Here is a 21,774-nt window from a genome sequence, read left to right as displayed (position 1 = left end):
GCTCTCCAACACGTGACAATTTGGAGTCATGAACCCTTAAAATGTGACAATCTTAAAAGAAGACCTACTCTAACTCCCCTACCCTTCATGAATTTCCTTTGATCACACATCCTTATGTAGTCCATTCCATTTCGACTACTTTTATAATGAAGAAAAATGCCAATAATACTAAAACAGTTAAGCAGAAAAACTGAAAAACCACAATATGGATAGAAGACAGATTCTATGGTAAAAACAATATACAAGTATTTAAGAGACGAAAGAATTTGATAACATTGCCCTCTTCTAAGATTTTTTTTTTTTTTTTTTTTTTTTTAGACAGAGTCTTGCTTTGTTGCCTAGGCTAGAGTGAGTGCCGTGGCGTCAACCTAGCTCACAGCAACCTCAAACTCCTGGGCTCAAGCGATCCTTCTGTCTCAGCCTCCCAAGTAGCTGGGACTACAGGCATGTGCCACAATGCCCGGCTAATTTTTTCTATATATATTAGTTGGCCAATTAGTTTCTTTCTATTTATAGTAGAGACGGGGTCTCGCTCTTGCTCAGGCTGGTTTCGAACTCCTGACCTTGAGCAATCCGCCCGCCTCGGCCTCCCAGAGAGCTAGGATTACAGGCGTGAGCCACCGCGCCCGGCCCCTCTTCTAAGATTTTGACAAATCCTTTAGACTCATGTTTCACTGAACTCCCCTTTCTACATAATCTATTAAAATTAAATCATTCCAATGATTAGGGAAATACCACAATTAACCTAACACAGGGCAGTGAATTCCTTTTTCTCATATGGGAACTAATCATTCTCACACACAAAGATAAAAGTTACTTTGTTATAACAAAAAGTGATTTTGTTTAGTAATAACTTTTATTATTTTGTTTAAACCTAACGTTTTTCAGGACTAAGAACAATTCATTTTTATTGTCAAATTTTTTAAAAGTATTTTTTACTTAGCTTTAAATTTTTAAATATTACCAAGTATACTTCTTTATATAAATGCTATCCATATCTACTGAAAAAACAAGGATTCAATTCATCATGTCAAACAACTATGTGACATTCACACTACAGTCACTGTGAAAAAATAGTTTGCACAAATTAAAAATTTTAGAATAGTATTTGCTTACATCTTTGTTTTAAATATAATTTAAAACATAAAACTTATTTATTTTACTCTAAATAGTACTATTTTAAAAGTCATCTAATAGAATATGGGAGAGGAAAATAAAAAATTAAAACTATCACTCAAATCTGGTTATGGTACTGTTATTTACAAGGTTCAACTTTTCAAACTGCATTATAATGTTATATTTTACCACAACTTCCATATTGAAATATTGCTTTACCCAATGATACTCAAAAAATATTAAGAATGTGTAAATCTCAGTAAGAATTAATGCCTTGTTTCTTCTGAGTGTAGATTAGTATACCACATAATATCTTTGTGAGATACTTAAAATTCATATAATAAAGAATACCAACTTTTACTTTAATAACTATAAGTGACATCCTAGTAGTTTTTGAAAACTAAATTTATTTCACATTCTCACAAAACATTGTATGTTACAAACTATGGTATCAACAGCTTAAGCTTTGGCATGAATTTTACGGCACCTATTGAAAGTATTTTCTGAGCAAGACAGAATGTAGATTAGTTTAGAATGGAAAATGAGAGATTCCACTCAATAAATCTTTGGGCAGTTACTATGTGTCAGGAACTTCATTAGGCAATGGGCATGCATGCACAGATAAAAAAATATATGATTCTGGCTAAGATTCTATTGTCTAATATAGGAATGAAACACAAAAGAAGAGTATACTGGGAATACACAGGAAGTAGACTATGCCCAGTTGCAGGGTTTAGAAAGATTCTTAGAGAATAGGAGATTGGGGATTCAGGAAAGAGTATAAGCTAATTAGTAAGATTAGGGTAACAATACTGGCATTCCAAAGAAGAACCAAGATTCAAGGGAAAGTAAGAAATAATATGGTGTTTGTTTATATAAGGACAAAGCAAGATGATGACATTTTTAGGTTAAGGCCAAAAAAGGGCTAGAGACGTGGGAAGGTGGTAAGGACCATATATTACATACTGTGGAACTTGAGATTTTATTCTATAGGTAAGTTAGTGACGAGATTTAAAGACAAGAGAATGACATTTCTATTAGGTATCTCTCTCTGGTTGTACAATGACTGATGGCAGCAACAGGTAAATCAAATGGGGGGTTGTACACAGTCCCAGCAAGAAATAACAGAAGCCTGAACTAATGATGTGATAAAAGACATGGAATGTAACATCACAAAATATGTGGTTGCTTCCACCCCACAAGCTTGTGGGGTGAAAAGGAGGAGGTAGGAGTCATCCTAAACTTCCCAGTGCTGTTGATGCCACTGAATAGGAGAACACAGGCAGAATAGTCGTTTGCTTGTGAAATGTCCCAAAGGTAAATACATTGTAAGAGTGGCTCTTTCCCCACCTTCTAGAACACTCAATCTTATCATTCTATACCATTTCTTCCATTTCTCTAAGAAAAATCAAAAGCTGCTGATCTCAAAACCTCAGTGTGATTTCCCTTAAAAATAAAAGTATCAGTTCCCAAATGCTTACTTTACATAAGACTAATTACATCATTAGACCTTATGCTGAATGTAGATTAGTCTACTATAGCCATCAAAATTGTCTCAATTATAATTAATACCTTTTAAACTAAAGATAAATGTATTAATTGTGGAAACAGACTATAAAAGTTTCTTCTCTTTTAATTCTTCAAATTAGAATACCACACCTAAGTAGTTCCACAGTGGTTGCTACTTTGTTACCTTTGAAGACATCTGCTTTCTGCCAAAATTAATATGCTGAACTTACCAGATTACATTATAATGCATTTTTTAATTTTCACACAGCCAGGAGTCTTTTCTTCTTTGTTGATTTTTCTCAATCTGTATTGTCGGATCTCTCTCACCAATGTATAAAAAGCATCCTCCACTCTCTGCATTGTAAAACACAACTTCTTTAAAGTCTGTTTCAATGGTAAGAGTAATTTATTGGGACAGCCATGTGCAAGAAGTTTGAAATTAGGAGCTTAAGAATTTTTTTTAAAACAGACATCAGATTGTTTGGCTAAAATTGAGGATGCAGTTTTAAAATATGGGCTAGAATCCTGGTTTGTTCTTGAAAGTCAGTTTTGTTTTCTAATGGAATTAGAATTTAAAAATTTTAATTAGGAATCAGGAACAATTATAAAAAACCCAAATAGATGTATTGGTATCTGTTTATCAATTTAATGCAATTATTTTAGTTTGCTAGTCTTGGAATTAAAACTTAAACTAAAGTTAGGTTTATTTCTTTGACTTAGGGAAATAGGTTATTTATGTATTACTGACTCACATCAGGACTACTTATGTACTACTGATTCCAGTGGGAAGAAAAATGGTACAACAGGGATGTAAAAACCTTTGCTAAAACATAAAAAGGATCTCAAAATAAAGGTGAACGAAGAGACTGTAATCTTGAATTTTATTTTCAATTATAAAATTTTTCAGTCTATTTCCAGGGTCCACAGGTGGAGCCTGAACTGTAACTTTTGTGAATGGATAAATATATTATTCAAATTAAAATGTTAAATGATGGCTATTTGCCATAATATAAAACATATAAACTGTTTAAAATACACATGTAATATAGGAACATTTTGTATCCTTACTATAAGTCTTAAAAATAATTTTCAGAATAGTGTACAATCCATACTGGCTTTGTACCTTCTATTCTAATTTAAATTCTGCAAAGAGGTTTTTCCTGCTGAAGGCTATGATAAGAAAGCTATGACAAGCACAATCATTTATGGCCATATGGAGAAAGTTTCTAATCTTTTCCAATCCAGAAAATTAGGCAGTAGCCAAAGCATATAAAAAGTGCTTAGTTAACTATACTGTTAGTTTGTCCAGAAAAACACATCACCAAAGTAGACTCTAAAAAAGAAATACACAGAAACTAATCTACATGTAGTGCAGATTAATTTAAAAGATGTAATATTTGTGTTCATTCTTCTAAAAGAAAGAGTTAAGTGCTTAGGAAAGCCAGTATATTTTACTACACATTAATTTTAAGCTTATTCTGTTCTTTTTAATTTTAAGAATGAATTATTTAATTTGGGGACCAGCATATTTGAGCTTTCTGGGATTGGTAACATCAATGTTTCTATTGAACCAAAAGTGACAAAATGGACCTTTGCACCTAAAAGCTAATTATATATATATAAGTATGATTTGTAGTTTTAAATTCAATCAGGTACAGAGAATTGGCCACTAAGTATCAACTAAAGTAAGGCAATGTTGGCCAGGCTATGGCTTAACTTTTGCATGGAGAAGTCATGTGTATATCCATTGCCTACAATAGTTAAGAAAAAGACACTTCAATTTTTTAGGGCATATTAATTTTTATAAATCTTAGAAATACATTAAGAACTGCTTCAGTACAGTTCACTAATTTACCTTTAAAGTAAAATTTTAACTTAAAATTCATAAAATTAAGTTTCAGTTAAAAAGCAGGGATTGCGCAATGCAATTATATATTAAAATGCATATCTCCTGTTACTACCATACACCATTCAATGATATATTTCAAGTATCTAACAACAAAAATCATTACAGCTCAAGAAATTATTTATCTTATTTTTAATGGAATCAATTTAATCAACTAGCTAGCTGAGCCAACTAGGAATAAAAATTTCCAAGCACTTTTTGAAATCATTAAATATGTTAGCACTTTAAATTACATCCCCATTTGTATATAAAAGTTTTTAATAGTTTATATTTTATCATTAATCCTAAAGAGGGCAGGGTTAATTATTTTTACTCATTTATCCTTGAAAAAATTATATATTAGAACTTTTTATTATTAAGCAATATAATTTAAGACATGAAAACAACTCTTTCATAAAGCATGTAAAATGTAAAACCTCAACTCTGTCATTTACTATATTTTCATAAATGACTTTCAATATGAAAATTAATGCAAGAAATTTAAAATATATATATATCTACATATACAAACCAGGTAAAAGCTCATATTTTCTTAAATTTTTTAGAATGTAAACTTTTATGCCTGTTTGAAAAAAAGTTATAAGGTCAATATAGAAGCACCAAAACATGCTATGAGGGGGAAAAAACTGCTTTGGCTCTCCACTAATTTAGCAGAAACAAATTTTCATTGTAATTCATTTCTAAAATCAATTTGAATGTGTCTATTTTTTCATTGTGAGCATCCCCATCACCAATACCAGGATACATGATTTTTGTTTCCAGCAATGCAGAGAGAATTGGAAGCCAATAATTAAAAAGAAGAGATTACATCCACCACCAAGAATTCAGTGTTAAGACCTCACTGGCTCAGACACTGAAAAATAGTTATTTCAGAGTGATTTTTTCCATTTCTTACTTTTACTAATATGAAATTTAAATTTGATTTGAAAGAATCTGTCATTTACCATATTTTTTCAGGCTTAAATTAGATACTTATTGATAACATATTTTAAAGTCATACAGACATCAAGAGAAAATGAGAACATTGTTATTTATCCTTGTGTGCACTTAAACCACTGGCATTTGCTCTTATTTTAGAAAACCAAATACAGTATATACCTATGAAAAAGAACATTGGTTTCATACTCTAAAATTTATAGATAATTTTTTAAGATGGACTATGGCCAAAACAGATATTTAATATGTACTGTGGCTAGCTGCTAAGCTGTTAACTGGCACTCAATGATTTATTCTGGAGATATGGCTTGTGGCCACATATACTCTTTTTCAAATATTACTTATAAAACTCTTAAAAACAAATGAAAATATTTATGTGGGAACAAAAGTGTACACTTTACAAGATGTAGATCTTTTTTTAAATCAAGAGATTTGACAATATTTTCAGCTCCGCTATCACCGAAAACATATTTGTGAGACTATGGAAACAGAGCACTCCATACTGAGGAAGAACTATTAACCAAATCATCATTTTATATCCTGGTGTTTTCACTAAGAGATTTTGTTTTAAAAAAGTATTTATTCCTGTTCAATCTGTAAAAATTTCTGCAAAACTCTGTCAAGGAAATAACACACCAAGAAATAATTATATGCCGATGTAAGAATACTGGCCTTCTTGAGGGAACGGAATGAAAGAACAAGATATACTCTAAAAACCAAATTTGTATACTTGACTTTCTCAAGAAACTTTGCCAAAAACTATAGCTCACCTCAGGTATAATTAAAATATAGCAAAATCACTACTGGGAGGATACCATGGTACACAGCAGATGCTTAGTAATTATTTTGTCAATTTTTAACTCATAAGCTAAAGTTCAAAATATCGATCTGATGTACACAAACAACTATTATTAAACAAAGCGGTATGGCACATAGGAGGTTTTTTTGTTTGTTTTGCCTTGTTAAAATAATTCATGAGCTTTTGTTAATGGAGTTCTTCTAACAACTTATTTTAAGTATCTAGAAACAAAACCAGCAAATTACTCAACATTTTTAAGTTCATAAAACTAATTTTTATATTATGTTCAAATTGAGACCTCCAGAAAGCAAAAGCTGAATCAGGAGTAGCAGATACTCTGAAAATTCTGCTTCTGTCATTCACTTTACTGAACCCTCTCCACTTTTGACTTTAGCAGACTAGAAAATACACAGCTGATTCCAATGGTGTCAATCTTTCAGTTTCATCAGCTTTTGCCAACACTGCCATACACTATCCAAAGGGACCAGAAAAATCTGTCAATTACTAAACTGCCCAGATAAACGTGAACTAGACAGCAGTCCTTATACACTGGGAACATGGGGACCACAAACAATGTGGTCCTAGCAGAAAATAACTCCTTTTGCCTTTCAGATATGGAGTAAGCTGATTGTAAAAAATATATAATGCATTATGCTCTAGTCAGGTAATGGGCTTTTTTAAAATTACAAAGGAATTAAGTTAGTAAAAATATATATTCTGCAATCCTTAGCTTAAAAAGTACTAGGGTAAAATTTCTATTTCTCTTTCACAAAATACTTAAGTTTTACTTTACAATTACTAAGGGTTAACCCTTTGCACTCGCTTCCTTTTTTCTCATTATCCACTCAAGATTATCCACACTCGACATTCGAGTGCAAAGGGTTAAGTTGAAAGTCTGATCTAACTTCTAGTGTTTAATCAAACACTAAAGTTACCCAGAGAATCAGTACACTACAACGCATGGGCCAAATAAAGCCACAGATTATTTCTGTACTATGCACAAGCTAATATGGTTTTTGTATTTTTAAAAGGTTATAATGATAATAAAAAAGAAATATGCAACAGATACCACTTGTGGCCCTCAATGCCTAAAATATTTACCATCTGGCCCTTTACAGAAAAAGTCTGCCACCCCCTGATTTATATCAACAAGAATTTCTAAATGAATGTTCTGTTCTATAACTTGAAAATCATTCTTTTTGATGTTTGTGTTTTAAGGCTCATGATCAAGATAAAAAATTACAGTACAAAACAAATTGCTGATAAAATAAGAATACACATTAATTTTGCTTAAAGAAGAAATAAACCAAACAGATGAGTAATAAAATACTCTGTAGATAGCAGGGCTTCACAAACTGGAGATGTAAATTTATTTCATTTTATAATCTCTACAGTTACTTGAACTAGCTCTTTAAAGTCTTCCAAAAGCATGCAAATATTAATTTCAACAAAAGAAGATGAATAAACCCTTCAAAGGCAAATTAATTTCTAAGAAAAGCAAGTCCACTTAATAAAAAAATCAAAGAACAGAAATTAAATATCTGAGTTATAGTTTAACAACATAGATTACATAAAAACACCAATAAGACAGGATATAAAAAAGGCTAAGTGCTAAGATGTACAAATATTCTTTTCTATTATATTCCTCTATATTCTAATTAGATGGTCCACATAAATGTCTACAAAGCAAATGTAAGTATATCTATTTACATATCATACATCTTCAAACAAGTCAAACAAAAAAAAACAAAAAAACCAGCCAAGGCCACAAAACAGTATAAAACCTAAAAATCTATTTTAAAAGAAACTGCCATGTGGTTTTTTGATCAAATATGAATGCTGTGTTATATTTAAGTATTAATGTCAAATAGCAAGAATAGATTAGTACTTCTGAGGTAGTAATCATACAACAAAAAAAGGAGACACAGCTCATCTAGACTTATCAAATAAGAAGTAGAAAACAATACTGTGGGAATAACAGGACGACTCCTCTTATTGTTCTTTACTGCCTTTCTACTCAAAAGCGTGGATGGACCCTGCACCAAAACCAGCATCACCTGGGAACTTGTCAGAAACGCAGAATCACAGGTCCCAGCCTAAATTAATTAATGAATTAATTCTAAGCTCAATTAGAATCTGGATTTTAATAAACCCAGTTGATTTCTATGCATATGAAAGTACAAGAAGCACTTCTCTATCACAACCCTTTAAAACTTTAGGCAAAGTATTTTCAGTATTTTCTTTGTGAAATGTAAACTAAAATGTTCCCCAGTCTAAAAAGCATCTTTTAAAAGTTGTAAATAATGCAAGTATAATAAAATGATAATGATGGAATCTAGGTAGTAGGTTTGCAGGTTTTCAATGAAATTCTTTCAATTTTATATTAGAAAGTATTTCATAAGAAAATGTTGGAAGAAAAAGTTATAAATATTAGAATCATGTTTTCTGAGTGCCTAAGGAAAATCAAGCAGACTGGCCAGGAAAGATTAGTAAAAAGGAGACAAAAACCAAGCCTCCTCCCAGTCTTTGAAACCTGGGAATGGATTTAAATGAAATCTTAATTCCTTTAAAGTGAAGTGAAGTACATCAAGTCTTTCTTTAATCTATAAATCAGGTTTTAGTAAAACTGCCAGAGAAGAGATATTTGTATGGTGGTCAAACTACAGAAATTCAATCACTAATCCCCAAACAAAGGCTTATTAATAAAATAGAATTCACTGTTTCTTTACTATGTACCAAAACTGTATAACTAGGAAGAGGTACATATGATCTCCCAGTAGGGAAATAAGACATATATACTAGCTGAATAATAACTTATGTTTAAATTTTTACCTTTACAAAATTTAATAAAACTTCCAGAGTGTCCATTTTTATAAGTTTAACAATGTAATGAGTTGTTCATCATATCTTTTTTTTAACTACTAGCATTATAGAAGTTAAATTCTACAAAATCAATTTTCTGGGCTCACAGATACATGTAACCAGCAAAAGCCCTAACAAATTTATGGAACATAAATTAATCAATTTCTTAGTACAGTCATGTGCCACGTAACATTTCAGTAAACAACAGACTGTATATATGACGATGGTCCCATAACATTATAATGGAGCTGAAAAATTCCTATGGCCTAATAATGCTGTAGCCATTGCAACATAGCACAATGCACTACATTTGTGCCAAAGCTGATGTAAACAAACCTGTGCTGCCAGTTGTATAAAACTATAGCACATACAATTATGTACAGTATATAATACTTGATAATAATAAATAACTATAGTACTGGTCGGTCTGTGTATTATCTATACTATATTTTTATCATTAGAACGTATTCCTTCTACTTATTTTTTAAAAAGTTAACTGTTAAATAGCTTCAGGCAGGTTGTTCAGGAGGTATTCCGAAGAAGGCGTTGTTATCATAGGAGATGACAGTTCCATGCGTGTTATAACCCCTGAAGACCTTCCAGTGGGACAAAATGTGGAGGTGGAAAACAGTGACACCAAAGATCCTGGCCCTGTGTAGGCCTAGGCTAATGTATGTGCATGTCTTAATGTTTAACAAGAAAGTTTAAAAAGTAAACAATAAAAATTCTAAAAATAGAAAAAAGCTTATACAATAAGGATATAAAGAATATATTTGTGTACAGTTGTACAATGTGTTTATGTTTTAATCTAAATATTACAAAAGAGTCAAAAAATTAGAAAAATCAAAGTTTATAAAGAAAGTTACAGTAAGCTAACGTTAATTTATTATTGAAGAAAAATATTTTTTTATAAATTTAGTGTATAGTGTTTATAAAGTCTACAGTAGCATACAGTAATGCCCTAAGCTTTCACATCCACTTACCACTTACTCACTTACTCACCCAGAGCAGCTTCCAGTCCTGTGAGCTCCATTCATGGTTAAGTATACAGGTACACCATTTTTTTAATCTTTCATACCATATTTTTACTATACCCTTTTCTATGTTTAGATACACAAATACTTACCACTGTGTTACAATTGCCTACAGTATTTAGTACCATAACATGCTGTACAGGTTTGTAGCCTAAGAGCAAGACGGTACACCATAGAGCCTATGCGTGTAACAGGCTATACTATCTAGGTTTGTGTGAAGTACATATGACGATATTACCTTACAATGCATTTCTCAGAATGTATCTCCACTGTTAAGCAATGCATGACTGTATATGAAAATTATATGCCTTCTTATCTTTATATAATCCTTTTTAGGATTTTTTTTCTGCATCTTAAACTGGTTTCATGCAAATAGGTTAAATGATATCAACTGAAATTATTTTATTTTTACCTCGAGAAAAAGTTATTTTTAAAATGAAGATTATTTTTTAAATAAATTCAGGTTCCACCTGGCATTAATTTTTGTCAGAAAACAGTGAATGAATAACTGAGAATTTCTATTTATTTTCTAAGTATTCTCTTGCTCTAATGAAAACTTTCTCCAAATGTCCTCAATTCCACCAAAGTAAAATTCTTCAAATATAACAAAATTTAATCTAAAAGGATATAGTACTCTTAAAAGCACTCCTAAAATTGGAAACTCAAATTTTGTTCCCCTGTTCTATGTCTTTATGTATATAACACTGAAAAAATTCCCACATCTCTTAAATTCTAAATGTAAGATGTGCTCAGAGTTGAAGAGAAATTTTAAATGTGGAAAGAAACAAAAGCCAAAAGTATTATCATAGACACTGGATTAAGAAGCACTGCCCTCTCAAGAGAACATTTGCCAAATAAAAACTTTTATTTTCTATATTAGCATAATGGAGAGAAAAATTGATAAATCACATTAAGTAACATAACAACATTTATGTTATCTGGCATGTATATTTATTAATGTCCTTGCCCTCCTGCTGTTTAAATGATATTATTAGAATATAAATAAGTAAATTATGATTAATGATTAAAATCACTTGATACATTTTACAGAAAACAGAGTTTTATTTATTCTATAGTTTTACTTACCTGTCTTGTCTTTGCTGACGTTTCAATAAAAGGAATTCCATAACTTCTTGCTAAGTCCTGAGCCTGTTTTGTGTCTACTGTTCTAGAAGGCAAATCACATTTATTTCCTACTAGGACCATAGGTACATCTTCAGAGTCTTTGACTCTTTTAATTTGTTCTCTGAGAAAGAAAAAAAAAATTATAGCAAAGACATGAGTAACATAAATATCTTTCAAAAACTATTCACAACTTTTGCTTTATAAAATTTGGCTAAAAGACAATGTAATTCCTAATTTCCACTATATCAAATTTTCCTCGCTTCTCCTTCTATATTTTTCTCCACTGTAAACAGAGACCATATATATTTCTTCAAAGATCAAACACTTAAAAGTATGGTAAAACTACAATCTAATAGGATCATATACAGGTAGATAATAATGATAAAACAGAAAATACTGAAAAATTCTAGACCCAAAATGCTATGCCTAATTTTAAAAATTATACTAATAATCTTAGAAACATGTTATACATGTGATTATATATGTATATAAAAATATTTTTACAAAAACTTGAACTATGGTAATAACATAACTTTCATATAACTTTCTCAAAAAAACAGAGAAAGTAACAAATGGAAAAACTTTGATTTCCAGGTGGACAACAGTGAAGTTACTGCACTGTTTGTTCTGTTAAAAGCCCTTCTACATGCTGCTAATTTTCAATGAGATGTGCCTAAAAACTCTAAATTGGAACAAAATTATATTTCTTCACAATTTTAGGTGAGTTTCAAAGATATAACATGAGAAAAAAGAGCAGAGTAGACAACAGAGTTAGAACTGGTTCAAATTCCCAGTTCCTCTACTTATTAGCTGGGTAAACACAGATAAGTTAACAATTTCACATATTTACTACTCCACAAAAATACTACCACTACTACTCACCCAAATTTCTTTTTCTCTATTATTAGACTATAGAGTAACATGCTACAATAAATGTTCTTAAATAAAATGTTAAACCTCTTACCTAGGCTAACCCACTGTTACATGACATAGCTAATGAGTGGAATATTTCTTTTAATATGCAGTTTTATGAAAATCGCAAACCCTTAAAGAAACAGAATATAAACATATTTAATACAATGATTCAAGTAGTCAGTTTCATGCAGATTTGTCAGATTTGAAAAAAAAATCTGTAACTGCTCTAATGCTTCAATCATTTACTTCAGAGTTGTTTATCCAGTCCAAGAAATCCTCTACTAAGTATATGTGATTATTCTTAAGACTATTCAAGTGTTACCATCTCAAATTACTTTCCCATATTTTTGTTTACAGCTTTCATTTTTATGCTGTATCTAAAAAGTTTACAGTCTTGCTTCTCTAGTGTAGTGTGGTTAACAGTACAGAAGGTTTTGTAGTCAAATGGGTCTAAATTTCAATCCCAGTGCCACCACTATGTATGCAATCTGGATCAAGTTACTCCACTTCTCTAATCCCCATGAAATTTCATTTCTAAAACGTGGTACCTACCTCACAAAAATTATTTTAAAATTGAAATTAGATAATATATGCATGGTGGTTAGCAAGACTCAATAAATGAAAACTATAATTATCCTCAATGTCAATTTATTATACTCAGCTTAAACCCACCTATAATGGTGAATATCTTCAAAAGACTTAGTATTATTTATGGCAAATACACAAAGAAAGCCCTCCCCAGTCCTCATGTACTGGTCCCTCATTGCACTGTACTCCTCTTGACCTGCTGTGTCGAGAATATCCAAGAGACAAGTTTCTCCATCAATTACTACTTGCTTCCTGTAGGAATCCTGAGAAGGGAGAAACATAGTCTGGATTATTACAGTGTACCTTTTACTTTTAAAAAGGTGTTACATGCAACTCAATAACAAAAAGACAACCCAATCCAAAAATGGGCAAAGGGCTTGAAGAGACATTTCTCCAAAGATGGAAAAATGGCCAATAAGCACACAAAAAGATGCTCAATACCATCAGTCATTAGGGAAATGAAAATCCAACTCATGACATTATCGCCTCACACCCATTATGATGGCCACTCTTAAAAATCAAAACAACCCCCCTCACTCCTCCCACCAAAACCAGAAAATAAGTGTTGGTGAGGGATGTGGAGAAAGTGGAATCCTGCATATTGAAGATGGGTATGTAAAATGGCACTGCCACTATGAAAACAGTTTGGCAGCTCCTCAAAAGTTAAACATAGAATTACCACATGATTCAGCAATTCCATTCCTAGGTATATAACCAAAAGAACTGAAAACAGAGACTCTAGCAGATACTTACACACCAATATTCATAGCAGCACTATTTACAACAGCCAAAGAAGAAACAGCTAAGTGTCCATTAACAAATGAATAGAGAAACAAAATGTAGTATATACATACAATGGAACATTATTCACCATAAACAGGAATAAAATTCTGATACATGTTGAACATATCTACTCTGAAAATCTGAAATCCAAAATGCTCCAAAATCTGAAACTATTTGAGCACCATGATGCTCAAAGGAAATGCTCACTGGAGCATTTCTGATCTCAGATTTTTGGATTAGGGATGCTGAGCTGGGTAAGTATTTGCAAATATTCCAACATTTGAAATCCAAACACTTCTGTTCCCAAGCATTTGGATAAGGGATACTCAACCTGTACATGCTACAACATGGAGGAACCTTGAAAACATTGTACTAAATGAAATAAACCAGACAAAAAAGGACAAATATTACAAAATTTCACTTATATGAGGTACCTAGAATAGGCAAATTCATAGAGAAAAAAAGTGGAACAGAAGTTAACAAAGGAAGGGGGAGGGAGGACTGGGGAGTTACTGTTTAATGGGTACAGAGTTTCAGTTTGAGATGATCAAAAAAGTTCTGAAAATAGTACTAATGGTTACATAAAATTATGATGGTTGCTCATTATGAATGTACTAATGCCACTTAAGTGTACATTTAAAAATAACTACAATGGTAAATTTTATTTTATGTACATTTTATCACAAAAAGATTTTTAAAAGGTGTTATACAGAGATATTTAACAATTCAAGTGTACATATTAGTAACAAAAAATTACCTCTAAAGGAAAATAATTACACAAATGGGACAACTCTACCAATTCTATTATTCAAGATGATTCAGGTGACAAGAAAACCCAATTAACCTAAAAATAATTGTCATGTATCTATTTTATGTATAGTAAAAGGAATACATAAGAAAATGGTCAATACTCAAGATTCTAATGCCCTCATCCACTTGTGAAAAAACCCTAGGAACAATATCTAACAGACAGATGGATACCATAATTCTAAAGAGCAAAACTGTTTCAATCTGCAAATTCTAAGAGGCCTCTTTAAAAAAAGGAAGAAAAAGACATCTTGAAGAGGCTTTGCAACTATAAGACTGAGTAAAGGAAGGGGACAGATAACTTCAACAGAATCTTGAAATGAAAGTTTGATTTTCCTCTGACTTTTGAGTAATACTTATACCTAAGATCTTACACACTCTGCCAAAACAGGCCTCAAAAAATAAGGAAAAAGGATGGTACAATGTGAAGCCATGGAATAAGAGGCAGGGCTGACAATGGATATAAAGTATAAAGGCTTTATTTCTTATTGTTTCAAACTGTAGTACCAAAGTGCCCTTAGTTCATGAATTACTTTACAGAAACTATCATTTAGAGAGAGAAAATGGTCATTAAAAATCACATTTGCAGTAAAATGTTTGACAAATGTTTACAATATAAGAATACAAAGATATGTAGTATGATCCCAACAAAGTATATGTACATATTTGTATAAATGTAATCGTACATATATTTAAAAAGTGGTGGCATATACATCAAAATGTTAATAAAGGCTGCCTTCATGGCAATAAATTGAAGAGATTCTTATTTATCTCTTTTTTGGTACTAGGTGCTATATTAAATGTACTTCTTTCTTTGGCTCTCAATTTTAAAGTATGAAAAACTACCATATTATACTATGATCTCTTATCTTTTAAAGTATACTGTATTTTCCACATTATCTATAAAACAATTATCTCACCAGTTAGGAAAAACAACAATGGATGTTTATTCCTTAAGAAGCTCTTCAATAAAGATTTGAACATTTGGTTGACATTTTGTTATTTTGGCCTATTCCCTTAATTAACTGCTTGAAAGAACTCTTGTAGATTATTGAAAACCAGTGTTTTTGAAGAATAATGAAAAAGCAGGAATTGGGAGTACACTGTCTTAAGTCAATCCATTACCCGGGTGTGGCTACAGAGCATGTAAAACTGACCCCAGACTTCCTTATCTATTGCTGTCCTCTCACACTCTTTACTTATCAGTCAGGTCCCCTATCTGTATGCTGTAAACCCAAAATCTGAAAACACTTCTGGTCCCCAGCATTTCGGATTAGAGATTCTCAACTGGAATGTGGGCTATTAGTTTTTGCATGTATTTCATATTTTCATGATGAGTACTCCACCAAAGGGACTGAGAAACTGGGAGAACAGTCCCTATTCACTGATAAATCTCATTCCCATTATCTTTTCCTTTTCAGATCCTAACAACATTGACAGCAAAGTTCTGAGCCACTTTCAGTTATTTAAAAAAGTAATCCAGGCCGGGCGCTGTGGCTCACGCCTGTAATCCTAGCTCTTGGGAGGCCAAGGCGGGCGGATTGCTCAAGGTCAGGAGTTCAAAACCAGCCTGAGCAAGAGCGAGACCCCGTCTCTACTATAAATAGAAAGAAATTAATTGGCCAACTGATATATATATGTAAAAAATTAGCCGGGCATGGTGGCGCATGCCTGTAGTCCCAGCTACTCGGGAGGCTGAGGCAGAAGGATCACTCAAGCCCAGGAGTTTGAGGTTGCTGTGAGCTAGGCTGACGCCACGGCACTCACTCTAGCCTGGACAACAAAGTGAGACTCTGTCTCAAAAAAAAAAAAAAAAAAAAGTAATCCACAACCTACTCATAAACAATACTGATTAGAAACGGGTATAGGTTAAAAATTCAGTATTTTCAAAGTTAACTAGAATCCTTATCCTTAGAAGCACAGTCACTGAGCTTTAGAAAAAGGCAGTGCAACTTGGTAAAAACTAAAGAACAAAAAGTGTTAAATGATGAAATATGATCTAAAAAGAACTGATGGGTATGAAGAGAAAGGGGAAAGCAAGCACAACAAAAATGACATACAAATAAAGATTTTACTCCAACTTGAGGTTAGCCATGATAAAAGAAATATCCTCAGTATATGTGGGGTATTGGTTCCAGGTCATGCCCCTAGTACCCCATTCCAAAATTCACGCTTGAACACACCCCGCAGTTGGCCCTGGGAACCCACCTATAAGAAAAGTTGGCTCTTCATATATGGAGGCATACATTTGATTGGGAAAAAAAATCCCCATATTAAGTAGACCTGAGCAGTTTAAATCCACGTTGTTCAAGGGGCAACTTGTGAGGGTAGAAAAAAAATATTATGCATCAATGTAAATCTTTCCAAAGATTAGAGTCTAAATAAGGTTTCAGCAAACTATTGCCCAGAGGCCAAATCTTACCCACTGTTTTTGTATGGCCCATGAGCTAAGAACAATTTTTCAATTTTTAAATGGGTTGTTTAAAAAAAAAAAAAAAAGATTGTGACAAAGACACAAAAGACCCATGTGACTCTTTATAGAAAAGTTTGTCAACTCCCTTTATTAGCTGTAAGCTAATAAAATAACTTCACAAATTTAAAATATTCTCAACATATTATTTATTCCCTTTATATTAAAAAAATCACCACACTGAGAAAGTATTGGTTATCAAAGTCAAATCAATTTAAAAACACAGAGATTCTACAATGAAACTAGTTAATGATAGAGCAAAGAAAATGATCAAGACTTAAAATTTTTAATGAGTATTATTTCTAGCCTTTTTAAAAAGTGAATTTTTAGATCAGGTTTACATAGGTTACTAATATCTTTAGAAAACTTGTCACTTAAACTAGCTCATAGTAAAATATTAATTAATATTTAATATTAATATAATTAATATGATTAATAAAATATTAATCATAGTAAAATATTAAATGTTTATATTTCCCTCACTTACAACTAAAGTGCCATTTTTTCAGCTACTGAAGTAGTAAAAACTTTTCCAAATGAAAGGTACTATACTGGCAAGAGCAAATTGTAAATAAAGTTCAAACATACATGGTGATACAATAAACAGGCAAGATCCTTTTGGAAGGCAATTACAGTGTTTACCTAGAGCCTTACAAATATTCAGTCTTACAAACAGCAATGCCTCTTATGGTAAATGATGATAAGGAAATATGGCTTATTTTAAAAGATAGTTACAACAGAGATGCTTAACATGGCATCCTAAAATGTCTTACAAAGAAAAATTACATAGGCAACTGACCCTAAATTTTGCCTCATTATCTCTCTTCAAAACATACCTTACATCCAAGCACCACCATCACCATCCATCCCCCTAGTCCATGATAACTATTTTGTCTCAATCTGCTGCAATTGCATCCTAGCAGGTATCCCTGCTGTTACTCTTATGATATATTCTCCACATAGCAGCAAGTGATAGTTTTTAAATGTAGATCATGTCACTCGCTTGCTCCAAGTCCTCCAATAGCATCCCTTTAGTCTTAAAAATAAAATTCCAAAGCATTCCTCCATCCCCAGCACCTCCTGTTTTCTCCATAACCTGTATTATAATCTGTGATTATGTATGTATTTATTTGTGTAATTGTTTAAGTCTATGTCCCCCACTAGGCTTTGATCTCAATGAAAGTAGGGCTTGCACCTGTTTTGCTCACTCACCCTGTGCTTAACAGTCTTGAACATTATAGGTAATCAGTACTGTCTGCTCAATAAATGAATGAATCTTTTCAAAGTAAATGTACACAGACAAAAATAAATATAAGTTTCAACTACAATTAAAAGTTAATATAAACATAATTTAACAGATTGTTCAACTGTACAAACCCTTCACAAATATTCTTAAGATACTGCATATTTGAAATGAATCTATATATATAACCAACTCCCCCATTTTCAATGTAATAGTTTGCACTGGTAGATTTTTCCATCTCTCAACAATTTGTTTTTAAATATATTTTTCAATGGTCTTTTATCAATCAGTCTTACAAAATAAGTAGAAGGCTTAGGTGTGGTAGCTCACACCTGTAATCCTAGCACTTTAGGAGCCCCACGCAAGAGGCTTCCTTAAGGCCAGGAGTTTGAGACCAGCTTAGACAACATAGTGAGAACCTGTCTACACACAAAAAAATTTTTAACAGCTGGGTGTGGTGGCTTATGCCTGTAATCCCAGCTACTCAGAAGGCTGAGGTGGGAGGATCCTTTGAGCCCAGGAGTCTGAGGTTACAATGAGCTTTGATCATGCCAACGCACTCCACCTGGGAAACAGAGCAAGACCCTGTCTCTCAAAAAATAAAATGAAATAAGTAGAAATTTAAGATACCATAAATTTGATTAAGACAATGAAGTTGTAATTTAAATTACAATATGTTAATTTGATAAATGTCTTCAATTAAATTGTATATAATATGAAGACTTTTACGTAAAAATACAATCAAAACAATACATACAAAGATTTTAAAATATTTATGGGAAGGAAGAGAGTTAAGACTGGGGAGAAGAATACAGGGTCTTCAACCATATTAAGTTTTGTAACTTGAAAAAGAAAAAACTAAACCAAATGTAGCTAAATGTTAAGAATAAAATAAAGCTGGTTGTTTGAATACATGATGTTCATTATATTAATATTCATTTTCCATAAAGCATTGAGTGTACCCATATCATCACTATTTTCTAACGATGGATGTGATATTTTTTCTTTAGATTTCTGTTGGTTTGATAGGCTTATTCTTATTGTTTAAATATCAATTTCTGAGGAATAATAATGTTATATAGATTTTTTCTTATCTTCATATTTATTGCCATCACCTGTGTCCTTTGCCCATTTGGAATTTTCATTTTTTTTATGCTGACTTGTATAATTTTTTTAAGAAGTATTTCCCACTTTACATGTCTTTAAATGTTGTTCTGATGTACAGAAATTTATCTGTAGACCTATTAGGAGGAATTTGAAAGCTAAGGCTAAATCATTAAAGATAAAGTCATTATCTAGAACATCAGTTTATCATTTTTCTATTGTAATTAATAACCAAATTATTTCGTATGTTCATCTTTTAACATACTCAACTTAGTTTTCCAACTCAGCCAGTAACTCTGAGATGAGAAGGCATACTACCGTGTTTCCCCAAAAATAAGACAGAGTCTTATATTTATCTTTCCTCAAGAAGACACACTAGGGCTATTTTCAGGGGATGTGTTATTTTTTTAAGTACGGTACAACAATCTACATTTATTCAAATATAGTTAAGTCATCGTCTTCTTCTGGAACATCATCATAACTCTCCAAACCCTGAATTCCATCCTGAATTTCTTACGACTCTATTTCTTTTAGTACCATTGGCCCCAATCTCTCATGTCAAGCAACATAGCTTTCATGGGGCAGATGAGAAGGGCTGCTCATCTTCTTCACCGCTCTGCGAGGAAATGCATGGGTTGTGCAGACATGCTGTGTAGCCACGCCCATCACTAGGTCTTATTTTCGGGGTAGGGCTTCTATTGCGCAAATGCTTAGAAATCCTGCTGGGGCTTATTTTATGGGTAGGTCTTACTTTCGGGAAAACACGGTATATACTACATCAAATAAGACAAAACATACATATATATTTTGTTACTATACTATAGAAACAAAAAATCTAAAGAAACTAATAACTTTTACTAAAGTAGTAATTACAGCAGTCAACATTTACTGGGCCCTTTCATGCTGCTGATTCCATCAGATGCTCTTGTCAACATGAATAGGACTGCTGAAAATGTCAGCTAATGTATTATTTGGGAATCTACTTTTGAAATTTTAAGTTTTCTTAATATGTTAAGCATTACAAGTACTTTTCACGTACTGCTTAATAACACCTATAGGCAAAAATGAGAAATTTACTTTTAATACTTAAGTACTTTATGTTATGTTACTCTTCTAAAAGATTACTTGAATCCATTATAGAATGATGCATTCCATATTACTGGATGTAAACCATCAAAGACTGTTGAAAATTGTTAGAATTATAGCAGGGAAGAAACAGAATTTGGGGTATGGAAACAGAGGTTTCTGAGTTCATTCCCACCTACCCACCTCATTCCCTTTTGTATCACAGGAATGCTTATTGAAAAACTAGTGTCCCATATTGTGCCAGGCATTACATAGTTTCTGACCTCAAGGAACTTGGCCTAGAAGAGATATGAATGTGAACAAATAATTAAAATAAAGTGAAATAAATGTAACAGCTTATGCAAGACAAAGTACAATGGTGGCACACAGTCCAACTTTGCTTGTATGAATTAAGACAGGGAGGGGAGGGCAATTCCAGCAGAAGCAGCAAAGAGAATGCACAAAAAAACATAGACCAGCATGTTGAGTACATTGAACCAATGAGCTCAACATAATTTTAGCTTACAGGGCTTCCAAATAAGTAGCAAGAAGTGAAACTGGATACTCAAGCAGAAGCCAGCTTATAGAAGGTCATGTATGTTACATTAAGGAGCTTTAACTTCATCCTACACTAAATCACCGGAAGGTTTTTAAATAAGGGAGGATCAGATTTAACACATTCACTGTTAGATTATGACAAATTATGGAAAGGGACAATGTTTTTTTGGCCTTCACCAGTAGCAATGTGCAATACCATGTCTAAAGAGAGCTAAGCCTCAGGAATACAGGCCCCCTGCTCTGAGATTTTACTTCTAACTCCCCTGCCCCAATCTTCCCTGCATTCCCTGAATCCTAGGGTAGTGTTGTTACTGTGGCACCTTAGTGTTCTCTTTTTGTTTTTCAGTCTTCCAACAACTAATTAACTAATTCTCCACACTAAGTTCTCCACGTTGAAATATCTAGTGTGGTTTCTGTTTTCCGGACTAGACTTCTGACTTCTATAAATGTTAAAAACTGGCAAAAAGAGAGAGAGAAAGGGATGGAGGCAGTGAGGGGAACAGAGCCTGGGAGATGAGCTAGGAAATTATTATAAGAAATGACAGTGCTCACTTTGGCAGCACATACACTAAAACTGAAATGATACAGGGAAGATTAACATGGCCCCTGCGCAAGGATGGCATTGAAAAAAAATTATTAAAAAAAAAAGAAATGACAAAACTTGAAGGCAGCAACAGCAGTAGGGATAGAGAAAAGTAAGTAGATTCGAGAAATACTTAATGGGAACAACCCTCAGATTGCTGATAGGAATTGTAAATGGTATAGCCACTTTGGAAAACAACTCGGAAGTTTCTCAAAAAGTTAAAGACAGACCTGTATATGATCGGCAAATACCCAAGAGAACTGAAATTATATGTGTACACAAAAACTTGTACATAAATGTTTATGGCAGCATTATTCAAAATAGCCAAAGAGAAGAAATATCAACTGATGAAAGGATAAACAATATATGGT

The 21,774-nt window shown here is 32.5% G+C and overlaps 1 protein-coding gene and 1 non-coding gene across 4 annotated transcripts in view; one reads left to right on the top strand and one right to left on the bottom strand.

The window, feature by feature from the left end:
* The window catches only part of KRAS (KRAS proto-oncogene, GTPase), a 38,902-nt gene that overhangs the window by 2,022 nt on the left and 15,106 nt on the right, over positions 1-21,774 (bottom strand). The window contains exons 3-6 of one of the 3 annotated variants that reach the window (XM_012739558.3): positions 12,875-13,053; positions 11,249-11,408; positions 2,864-2,979; position 83 (exon numbers count right to left, since the gene is read on the bottom strand). In XM_012739558.3, coding sequence (XP_012595012.1) covers position 83; positions 2,864-2,979; positions 11,249-11,408; positions 12,875-13,053 — 456 coding nt within the window. Of the gene's footprint in view, positions 1-82; positions 84-2,855; positions 2,980-11,248; positions 11,409-12,874; positions 13,054-21,774 lie in introns of all 3 variants that reach the window. The other 2 variants (XM_012739557.2, XM_012739556.2) reach the window with 2 other exon arrangements.
* Positions 21,365-21,471, top strand: LOC142873550 (U6 spliceosomal RNA). The gene has a single exon (XR_012921564.1). It is a non-coding gene; the product is annotated as a U6 spliceosomal RNA (small nuclear RNA).

The sequence above is a fragment of the Microcebus murinus genome, chromosome 10 (assembly GCF_040939455.1).
Source record: "Microcebus murinus isolate Inina chromosome 10, M.murinus_Inina_mat1.0, whole genome shotgun sequence".
NCBI lineage: Eukaryota > Metazoa > Chordata > Mammalia > Primates > Cheirogaleidae > Microcebus > Microcebus murinus.
This window is presented reverse-complemented; position numbering and strand designations above follow the sequence as displayed.